Source organism: Eriocheir sinensis, unplaced genomic scaffold (genome assembly GCF_024679095.1).
Source record: "Eriocheir sinensis breed Jianghai 21 unplaced genomic scaffold, ASM2467909v1 Scaffold12, whole genome shotgun sequence".
In the NCBI taxonomy this organism is placed as follows: domain Eukaryota; kingdom Metazoa; phylum Arthropoda; class Malacostraca; order Decapoda; family Varunidae; genus Eriocheir; species Eriocheir sinensis.
In genome coordinates, this window is record NW_026110518.1 from 1,100,188 (window position 1) to 1,111,780 (window position 11,593).

General features: G+C 51.2%; 1 protein-coding gene across 2 annotated transcripts in view; it reads right to left on the reverse strand.

Moving 5' to 3' along the window:
- Nucleotides 1-6,830: 6,830 nt before the first annotated feature.
- The window catches only part of LOC126989512 (fibrinogen C domain-containing protein 1-like), a 6,501-nt gene continuing 1,738 nt past the window's right edge, over nucleotides 6,831-11,593 (reverse strand). Inside the window, exons 3-4 of one of the 2 annotated variants that reach the window (XM_050848089.1) lie at nucleotides 7,440-7,544; nucleotides 6,831-7,085 (exon numbers count right to left, since the gene is read on the reverse strand). In XM_050848089.1, the coding sequence (XP_050704046.1) occupies nucleotides 6,923-7,085; nucleotides 7,440-7,544 (268 nt within the window). In that variant the 3' untranslated portion in view covers nucleotides 6,831-6,922. Of the gene's footprint in view, nucleotides 7,086-7,435; nucleotides 7,545-11,593 lie in introns of both variants that reach the window. The other variant, XM_050848090.1, reaches the window with a different exon arrangement.

Below are 11,593 nucleotides of genomic sequence, written 5' to 3' on the forward strand. Positions count from 1 at the left end.
ATCACCTCTCCCTCCTGCCCCTTCCATCACCTCTCCTTCCATCACCTCTCCCTCCTGGCCCCTTCCATCACCTCTCCCTTCCATCACCTCTCCCTCCTGGCCCCTTCCATCACCTCTCCCTTCCATCACCTCTCCCTCCTGCCCCCTTCCATCACCTCTCCTTCCCGGCCCCTTCCATCACCTCTCCCTCCCGCCCCTTCCATCACCTCTAATTCCCTCCCCTTCCATCACCTCTCCCTCCTGCCCCTTCCATCACCTCTCCTCCTGCTCCTTCCATCACCTCTCCCTCCTGCCCCTTCCATCACCACTCCATCCTGCCCCTTCCATCACCTCTCCCTCCTGCCCATTTCCATCACCTCTCCCTCCTGCCCCCTTCCATCACCTCTCCCTCCTGGCCCCTTCCATCACCTCTCCCTCCTGCCCCCTTCCATCACCTCTCCCTCCTGCCCCTTCCATCACCTCTCCCTCCTGGCCCCTTCCATCACCTCTCCTCTTGCCCCTTCCATCACCTCTCCCCTCCTGGTCCCTTCCATCACCTCTCCCTCCTGCCCCTTCCATCACCTCTCCCTCCTGCCCCTTCATCACCTCTCCCTCCTGCCCCTTCCATCACCTCTCCCTCCTGGCCCCTTCCATCACCTCTCCTCCTGCCCCTTCCATCACCTCTCCCCTCCTGGCCCCTTCATCACCTCTCCCCTCCTGCCCCTTCCATCACCTCTCCCTCCCAGCCCCTTCATCATCTCTCCTACTGCCCCCTTTCCATCACCTCTCCCTCCTTCCCCCTTCCATCACCTCTCCCTCCTGCCCCCTTTCATCACCTCTCCCTCCTTGCCCCTTCCATCACCTCTCCCTCCTGCTCCCTTCCATCACCTCTCCTCCCTGCCCCTTCCATCACCTCCCCGTCCTGGCCCCTTCCATCACCTCTCCCTCCTGCCCTTCCATCACCTCTCCCTCCTGACCCTTCCATCACCTCTCCTCCTGCCCCCTTCCATCACCTCTCCCTCATGGCCCCTTCCATCACATCTCCCTCCTTCCCCTTCATCACCTCTCCCTCCTTCCCTCTTCCATCACCTCTCCCTCCTTGCCCCTTCCATCAGCTCTCCCTCCTGCCCCCTTTCCATCACCTCACCCTCGTGCTCCCTTCCATCACCTCTCCCTCCTGGCCCCTTCCATCACCTGTCCCTCTTGCCCCCTTCCATCACCTCTCCCTCCTGCCCCCTTCCATCACCTCTCCCTCCTGGCCCCTTCCATTACCTCTCCCTCCTGCCCCATTCCATCACCTCTCCCTCCTGCCCCCTTCCATCACCTCTCCCTCCTGGCCCCTTCCATCACCTCCCTCCTGCCCCCTTCCATCACCTCTTCCTCCTGGCCCTTCCATCACCTCTACCTCATAGCCCCTTCCATCACCTCTCCTTCCTGCCCCCTTCCATCACCTCTCCCTCCTGTCCCTTTCCATCACCTCTCCCTCGTGCAGCCTGCCCCTTCCATCACCTCTCCCTCTTGCCCCCTTCATCACCTCTCCCTTCTGCCCCCTTCCATCATCTCTCCTCCTGCCCCTTCCATGACCTCTCCCTCCTGCCCCTTCATCACCTCTCCCTCCTGCCCCTTCCATCACCTCTCCCTCCTGCCCCTTCCATCACCTCTCCCTCCTGCCCCTTCCATCACCTCTCCCTCCTGCCCCTTCATCACCTCTCCCTCCTGCCCCTTCCATCATCTCTCTCCCTCCTGCCCCTCCCATCACCTCTCCCTCCTGCCCCTTCCATCACCTCTCCCTCCTGCCCCTTCCATCAAATCTCCCTCCTGCCCCCTTCCATCACCTCTCCATCCTGCCCACCTTAATCACCTCTCCCTCCTGCCCCCTTCCATCACCTCTCCCTCCTGGCCCCTTCCATCACCTCTCCCTCCTGCCCCCTTCCATCACCTCTCCCTCCTGCCCCTTTTCCATCACCTCTCCCTCCTAGCCCCTTCCATCACCTTTCCCTCCTGCCCCCTTCCATCACCTCTCCCTCCTGGCCCCTTCCATCACCTCTCCCTCCTGGCCCCTTCCATCACCTCTCCCTCCTGGCCCCTTCCATCACCTCTCCCTCCTGCCCCCTTCCATCACCTCTCCCTCCTGGCCCCTTACATCACCTCTCACTCCCTCACTAACATATTCAACCGGTCAGTCCAACTAAACAAGGTCCCGGAAGATTGGAAGATGGCGAACGTAACACCGATTTTCAAAAAAGGAGACAAAAGCGTTGCATTAAACTACAGGCCCATAAGTTTGACATCAGTGGCAGGAAAAATACTCCAAAAGATTATTAGAGATAAACTTGTTAAGTGTCTAGAAAACAATAATATAATCTCCGACACCCAGCATGGCTTCAGAAACAAGCGCTCCTGCCTAACGAATTTATTAGACTTCTTCCAAGGTATATATAAGAACTGGGATGCCCACATTCCCAGTGATGTTATATACCTGGACTTTCAGAAAGCCTTCGACAAGGTACCGCACGAGCGACTCCTTAAGAAACTGCACTCGGCGGGCATCGGAGCCAATCTGATCGCGTGGATAAGAGATTGGCTCACCGACAGAAAACAACGAGTCACTAGTGGAGTGCCTCAAGGGTCAGTGCTGGGACCCATCCTCTTTATCATATATATCAATGACCTTGAATCAGGACTGAAATCCACAATATCGAAATTTGCAGATGACACCAAGGTGGGTGGAGATGCCCTCACAAAGACCGACTGCGAAATCATTCAGAAAGACCTCAATCACATTATCGAATGGTCGGAAAAATGGCAAATGTCTTTTAATGTTGACAAATGCAAAGTCATGCACATTGGGTCCCAAAATAGTAACCATACATACATCATGAATGGGAGACCTCTGCAAGCGATGCAGGAGGAAAAGGATCTTGGAGTCACTATCAGCAGTGACCTGAAACACGCGAATCACTGTAAAAAAGCATACAACAAGGCCAACATTATGCTCGGGTTCATAGCGAGGAACTTCGAGTGTAAAACACCAGACGTGATGCTATCCTTGTATAATTCCATGGTAAGACCCCACCTCGAGTATGCAGTGCAGTTCTGGTCTCCCAATTACAGAAAGGACATTGCTCTACTGGAAAGGATTCAACGACGCGCCACAGAGATGATTCCAACCTTCAGGGCTCAACCGTACGAGGAACGACTCACGCGACTCAATCTCTTTACATTGGAGAAAAGACGCCTACGAGGGGATATGATTCAAGTCTTCAAGTATCTAAAAAAGTTCAATAACGTCGATTACTCCAAATTCTTTGAACTGCAAACCAACTCAAGAACTAGAAATAACGGTTTACCCATTCAGTCGAGTCAATGTAACACAGACATTGGAAGGAGTTTCTTTTCGAACCGAGTCATCCGCCACTGGAACAATCTTCCCTCAGAAGTACTGAATGCGAATACCATCAACTCCTTCAAATATAGAATCGACCGTCATTTCGCTGCGTCGGGAGTAAACTGAATAACGAGGGGCTTCCATCTGCTCCTCAATATCGAGGTGCTTTCATCTGCTCATCAAGCCCCAAGTGGCGATCGAGCAGATTAAATCACCCAAGCGGGCGACCTCATAATGAGCCAATAGGCTTTCTGTTGCCTGCATTTCCATGTTTCCATGTTTCCATCAACTCTCCCTCCTGGCCCCTTCCATCACCTCTCCCTCCTGCCCCCTTCCATCACCTCTCCCTCCTGGCCCCTTCCATCACCTCTCCCTCCTGCCCCCTTCCATCACCTCTCCCTCCTGCCCCCTTCCATCACCTCTCCCTCCTGCCCCCTTCCATCACCTCTCCCTCCTGCCCCTTTCCATCACCTCTCCCTCCTGCCCCCTTCCATCAACTCTCCCTCCTGGCCCCTTCCATCACCTCTCCCTCCTGCCCTCTTCCATCACCTCTCCCTCCTGCCCCCTTCAATCACCTCTCCCTCCTGGCCCCTTCCATCACCTCTCCCTCCTGCCCCCTTCCATCACCTCTCCCTCCTGCCCCCTTCCATCACCTCTCCCTCCTGCCCCCTTCCATCACCTCTCCCTCATGGCCCCTTCCATCACCTCTCCCTCCTGCCCCCTTCCATCACCTCTCCCTCCTGGCCCCTTCCATCACCTCTCCCTCCTGCCCCCTTCCATCACCTCTCCCTCCTGCCCCCTTCCATCACCTATCCTTCCTGCCCCCTTCCATCACCTCTCCCTCCTGCCCCCTTATATCATCTCTAGCTCCTGCCCCCTTCCATCACCTCTCCCTCCTGGCCTCTTCCATCACCTCTCCCTCCTGCCCCCTTCCATCACCTCTCCCTCCTGGCCCCTTCCATCACCTCTCCCTCCTGCCCCCTTCCATTACCTTTCCCTCCTGCCCCCTTCCATCACCTCTCCCTCCTGGCCCCTTCCATCACCTCTCCCTTCCATCACCTCTCCCTCCTGCCCCCTTCCATCACCTCTCCTTCCCGGCCCCTTCCATCACCTCTCCCTCCCGCCCCCTTCCATCACCTCTAATTCCCGGCCCCTTCCATCACCTCTCCCTCCTGACCCCTTCCATCACCTCTCCCTCCTGCCCGCTTTCATCACCTCTCCCTCCTGCCCCCTTCCATCACCTCTCCCTCCTGCCCCATTCCATCACCTCTCCCTCCTGCCCCTTTCCATCACCTCTCCTTCCTGCCCCCTTCCATCACCTCTCCCTCCTGGCCCCTTCCATCACCTCTCCCTCCTGCCCCTTTCCATCACCTCTCCCTCCTGGCCCCTTCCATCACCTCTCCCTCCTGCCCCCCTTCCATCACCTCTCCCTCCTGCCCCCTTCCATCACCTCTCCCTCCTGGCCCCTTCCATCACCTCTCCCTCCTGCCCCTTCCATCACCTCTCCCTCCTGCCCCCTTCCAAAACCTCTCCCTTCTATCACCTCTCCCTCCTGCCCCTTCCATCACCTCTCCCTCCTGGCCACTTCCATCACCTCTCCCTCCTGGCCCTTCCATCACCTCCCTCCTGGCCCCTTCCATCACCTCTCCCTCCTGCCCCTTCCATCACCTCTCCCTCCTGCCCCCTTCCATCACCTCTCCCTCCTGCCCCCTTCCATCACCTCTCCCTCCTGCCCTTTTCCATCACCTCTCCCTCCTGCCCCCTTCCATCACCTATTCCTCCTGCGCCCTTCCATCACCTCTCCCTCCTGCCCCTCTTCCATCACCTCTCCCTCCTGGCCCCTTCCATCACCTCTCCCTCCTGCCCCTCTTCCATCACCTCTCCCTCCTGCACCCGTCCATCACCTCTCCCTCCTTCCCCATTCCATCACCTCTCCCTCCTGCCCCATTCCATCACCTCTCCCTCCTGCCCCCTTCCATCACCTCTCCCTCCTGCCCCTTTCCATCACCTCTTCCTCCTGTCCCTTCCATCACCTCTCCCTCCTGGCCCCCATCACCCCTCCCTCCTTGCCCCTTCCATCACCTCTCCCTCATGGCCCCCTTCCATCACCTCTCCCTCCTGGCCCCTTCCATCACCTCTCCCTCCTGCCCCCTTCCATCACCTCTCCCTCCTGCCCTCTTCCATCACCTCTCCCTCCTGCCCCCTTAAATCACCTCTCCCTCCTGCCCCCTTCCATCACCTCTCCCTCCTGCCCCCTTCCATCACCTCTCCCTCCTGCCCCCTTCCATCACCTCTCCCTCCTGCCCCCTTCCATCACCTTTCCCTCCTGCCCCCTTCCATCACCTCTCCCTCCTGCGCCCTTCCATCACCTCTCCCTCCTGCCCCCTTCCATCACCTCTCCCTCCTTCCCCCTTCCATCACCTCTCCCTCCTTCCCCCTTCCATCACCTCTCCCTCATGGCCCCTTCCATCACCTCTCCCTCCTGCCCCCCTTCCATAAACTCTTCCTCCTGCCCTCCTTCCATCACCTCTCCTCCTGCCCCCTTCCATCACCTCTCCCTGGCCCCTTCCATCACCTCTCCTTCTGCCCCTTCCATCACCTCTCCCTCCTGCCCCGTTCCTTCACCTCCCCCTCCGGCCCCTTCCATCACCTCTCCCTCCTGCCCCCTTCCATCATCTCCCCCTCCTGGCCCCTTCCATCACCTTTCCCTCCTACCCCCTTCCATCACCTCTCCCTTCTGCCCCCTTCCATCACCTCTCCCTCCTTGCCCCTTCCATCACCTCTCCCTCCTGGCTCCTTCCATCACCTCTCCCTCCTGCCCCCTTCCATCACCTCTCCCTCCTGGTCCCTTCCATCACCTCTCCCTCCTGCCCCCTTCCATCACCTCTCCCTCCTAGCCCCTTCCATCACCTCTCACTCCTGCCCCCTTCCATCACCTCTCCCTCCTTCCCCCTTCCATCACCTCTCCCTCCTGCCCCTTCCATCACCTCTCCCTCCTGCCCCTTCCATCACCTCTCCCTCCTGCCCCTTCCATCACCTCTCCCTCCTGGCCCTTCCATCACCGCTCCCTCATGGACCCTTCCATCACCTCACCCTCCTGGCCCCTTCCATCACCTCTCCCTCCTGCCCTTCCATCACCTCTCCCTCCTGCCCCTTCCATCACCTGTGTGAGCATTGCCAGTAATCCAGACACTAATAACGGTCTCTCTCTCCTCGTTATAGTAATGAAAGGATTGAAACCTTGATGCTGTTCATTTCATGAGTTTTATTCAGCTTGTACATCGTAATGAACTCTTCATTTTACATTTACAGTTTTATACTTGTAAGGGCGGCGAAGCAAGCTTGCCCAGGCGCCAGCAGCCCAGGCCGGTCCTGCCTGAGGCTGTAAATATCGAAGGCGCCAGGCAGCCCGCTGAAGGCGCATGACTCGCTGGAGTCGCGTGCTGAAAAAAGAGGATGTTGCTGGTGTGTAAGATCGTAAACTACCGCGCTGGAAGACTGTCCAACAAAACAGGTGTCCCAGGCAACCGTTGAACCCAGAGTCATGATGACTGTTCAGAAGGCTGGTCGGGTCATCATGACGGTCTGCCGCAAGGAGTATCTGTTCCCTCGCCATGCAAGCCACAGGATGCCGGTGTATCCCTCGTGATGCCCATAGTGCGGCAAGCCGTTCAGCCTGGCGTTACTACAATCACGGTACCACCACGGACCACCATAGCTGAAATGATCAGTCATTCAATGTTCTCATCATTCTACGAAGGTTGACTAAGGTGTCAGAAAGGTCAGCATAGCCTTAAGATCTACCAGTTATGGAACTTGGTTTTAGCATTCGCAGACCCCTTTTTTCATTTGAAAGTCATTGCAAAGATCATGTTTTTGTTGTTGTTGTTGTTAATTACATCAGATCGTGACATTCATCTTCTTGGAAAGGATGATTTTATCACAAGTTCCTGTGTGTACATATGGGAAGATCCAGCAATACTGAGCCTTGGTTTTATTTCAGCCACGCATAAGTAACTAAATAATGTGACCTGCTGAAACTTATGAAGCCAAGCCATTGAGCCTTACTTACGCCTCGGCACAGTTCCTTGTGGCCCATGAGTCGTTATCAGCATCATGAGTGGTAAAGCTGCGGCCAGAACTACGGGCTAAAGAGTCCCCTGCGTCACCGCTGTACCTGGAATTCATATATATATATATATATATATATATATATATATATATATATATATATATATATATATATATATATATATATATATATATATATATATATATATATATATATATATATATATATATATATATATATATATATATATATATATATATATATATATATATATATATATATATATATATATATATATATATATATATATATATGTGTGTGTGTGTATAGAGAGAGAGAGAGAGAGAGAGAGAGAGAGAGAGAGAGAGAGAGAGAGAGAGAACTGTGTGTGTGTGTGTGTGTGTGTGTGAGAGAGAGAGAGAGAGAGAGAGAGAGAGAGTGTGTGTGTGTGTGTGTGTGTGTGTGAGAGAGAGAGAGTGTGTGTGTGTGTGTGTGTGTGTGTGTGTGTGTGTGTGTGTGTGAGAGAGAGAGAGAGAGAGAGAGAGAGAGAGAGAGAGAGAGAGAGAGTACGTGTTGGCGTAGTTCCTTAGTGCTGAAAATAACAAAATATTTTAGGCATTCATGATTTACATAGATTTACATAGAAAATCAGACCACACAGACCCCATGGTCCAGACTTGGTGGTCTGTCCTTAAACCTAAGTGATTTTACATTAATCAGAAGACTCCAAAACGTTGCATTTCTACTCTAGTTGATATTAAGTTGAAGGAAGTGACGGTCGAGCTTATTTTTGAAGGAGTCAATCGTGTTACACTGGACCACTGATGATGGGAGCTTATTCCATTCTCGCACTACAACGTTGGTGAAGAAAAATTTGGTGCAGTCTGAATTTACTTGTCTACATCTGAGTTTTACGCCATTGTTCCTCGTGCGCAAAGTGTCATCGATCATAAACAATGTTGATCTGTCTACATTCGTGAAACCATTAAGTATTTTAAAACATTCGATCAGTTTTCCTCGGAGGCGACGTTTCTCAAGAGAGAACATGTTAAGGGTAGAAAGCCTTTCTTCGTAGGATTTGTTGCGCAAGGAAGGATAATTTTCGTTGCCCGACGCTGAACACCTTCTAATTTAGCAATATCCTTTGCATGGTGGGGAGACCAAAACTGTACCGCATATTCCAAGTGGGGTCTGACTAAACTGTTGTAGAGCAGAGTATTACATCTTTATTCTTAAATAAAAGTTTCTTTTAATGAAGCCCAACATTCTGTTCGCTTTATTTGCTGCATCGATGCATTGCTGTGAGAATTTGAGGTTTGACGCGATTTTGACCCCCAAGTCCTTGACGCATTGAACGCTTTTGAGTTTAACGCCGCGCATTTCGTAATCAAACTTCTTATTCCTCGTTCCAACTTGAAGGACCTGGCACTTGTCTACGTTAAAGGGCATCTCCCATCTATCCGACCAAGCTGAAATTTTGTGCAAATCCTCTTGGAGGCTTTGCCTGTCTTCGTCAGTGAGAACCGAGTTACCAATCTTTGTGTCGTCTGCAAATTTACTAATGCGGTTATTGAGTCCAACATCCACGTCGTTGATGTACATAATGAAGAGCACTGGGCCAAGAACCGAGCCCTGAGGAACGCCGCTAGTGACCGGCGCCCACTCTGAGTTAAATCCGTCAATCACTACTCGTTGTTTTCTGTTGCTCAACCAATTCGCGATCCATTGGTTTACCTGACCGTCAATACCTATTTGCTTTAATTTGTAAAGTAATTTATGATGCGGGACTTTATCAAACGCTTTCTGGAAATCAAGATAGACTACGTCCAGTGATTTGGTTACGTCATAAACAGTGAAGAGGTCGTTATAAAGGTTAATAGATTTGACAGGCAGGATCTTTTGTTTCGGAAGCCATGTTGTGAGTCCCCAATTAATGAGTGGCTTTCAAGGTAACTCACAATTTTGTCTCTAATTATGCCCTCAAGTAGCTTACCTACAACCGAAGTTAGACTAATGGGCCTGTAATTACCTGGTACTTTTTGTCTCCTTTCTTAAAATCGGTGTCACGTTAGCCTTTTTCCAATCTGAAGGGACAATGCCTTGTCGCAAGGACATATTGAATACGGTTGTGAGGAGAGTATTTCGCTCTTTGTTTCTTTCAGCAGAGTTGGATATACTTTATCAGGTCCAGGACTTTTATTTGTTTTAAGTGATTTGAGGGCTTTAAGGACTTCATCGGGTTTTATTTCAAAGTTAGACAATGCATGCTCGGGATTTACATTAGTACTGGTGTTGGTGGTGGTGGTGGGAGGACTGTTATTATTAAACACCGAGGAAAAGTAATTATTTAATAGGTTTGCAACGTGTTGGCTGTCAGTCACTAGTGCACCGTCGCTGTTTGTTAAAGGTCCAATTCCACTTCTGATCGCCTTTCTGTTGTTTATGTAACTGAAGAAGGATTTCGGATTATTTTTACAGTTGGCTGCAATATTTTCTTCATATCTACGCTTTGCCTGATGCACTAATCTGAAGAAGTAGATTTTTGAGATCTCGAATTGAATGGCTACACAGACACGGGAGAGATGCGCGCTGCGTGTCTGTGAACTCTGGCTGTTGGCTGAAGCATTCTGTGGGTTGGCCTGACTTAGGACCAGAGGTCGGACAAATATTTAAAGGACACAAAACATTTTTTCACACAAAGCAGTGATTTTCGCAAAAACAAATCGCTGTTTCTGCTGGATATTTACATACCAAGTGTCCCAAACACGACACTTTCAGCAGATCCCTGTTGGTACCTTCCTGGCGGCGGTGTTTCAGCGGTCTGCTTACTAATTATTGAGTTAGAAGATACAGGCGAGTGGTGTCGGGAGTGACTACTACTACTATTACTACTACTACTACTACTACTACTACTACTACTACCACTACTACTACTACTACTTCTACTACTACTACTATGCATCTCACGTGTGGGGGGGCTCCACCCACACAGCTCTTCTGGACAGAGTGGAGGCTAAGGCTCTACGTCTCAGCAGCTCTCCTCCTACTGATAGTCTTCTACCTCTTAAATTCCGCCGCGATGTTGCCTCTCTTTCTATCTTCTATCGATATTTCCACGCTGACTGCTCTTCTGAACTTGCTAACTGCATGCCTCCCCCCCTCCCGCGGCCCCGCTGCACACGACTTTCTACTCATGTTCATCCCTATACTGTCCAAACCCCTTAAGCAAGAGTTAACCAGCATCTTCACTCTTTCATCCCTCACGCTGGTAAACTCTGGAACAATCTTCCTTCATCTGTATTTCCTCCTGCCTACGAGTTGAACTCTTTCAAGAGGAGGGTATCAGCATAGCTGGGCACGATAACAGAAAACCTTATTCCCGATAACTGATAATGAAAAACCTTAACGGCGATAACCGATATTCGTTAACTAGAGACACAAATATAGGCGATAACCGATAACCGATAACCGATATAAATCCACAATTCCGATACTAGCTAGCGATAAGTCCGATAGGCGAAAACGATACTATATTGATATTTCAGATAGAACAACATTGATGATTAAAATTTTCATTATCTGTATTTTAGGAAACTTACAAAACCTTAAAACCACACGTTGACACGTACATATGGATGGTAATACTAGAAATGCCTGAACCGGTGTTGTGTTATTTGGCGTCCCCACCGTCAAAAATTGTTTACAAACACTGGTCTCTCGTGAACGGTGCATGCTCAGACCAGCAAGCGTAGACCTGTACAGTCTCACAAAGCTTTTAAACCGTAATTAAGAATTGCTCGAAGGCTGAATCAGACATATTATAGTACCACTACCACCGTCCTCGCTGTTTCTAGAATGACACTCTGTACGAGTCGTATTTATATGTACAGAGTGCCGTTCTAGAAACAGCGAGGATGTGGTACTGTATGTTTGATTCAGCTTTCCAGCAACTCTTAATGTGTTAAAAAGCATTGTGAGACTGTACAAATCTACACTTAATAGTCTGATCATGCGCAGTTTACGAGAGACCATTGTTTGTAAACAAAACGCCAACTTTTGACGACGGGACACCAAATAACACAACACCGGGTACCTTCAGTATCATGGCATGGTCACAAACGAATATGGAATATCAAATTTGATGAAGTGAATAA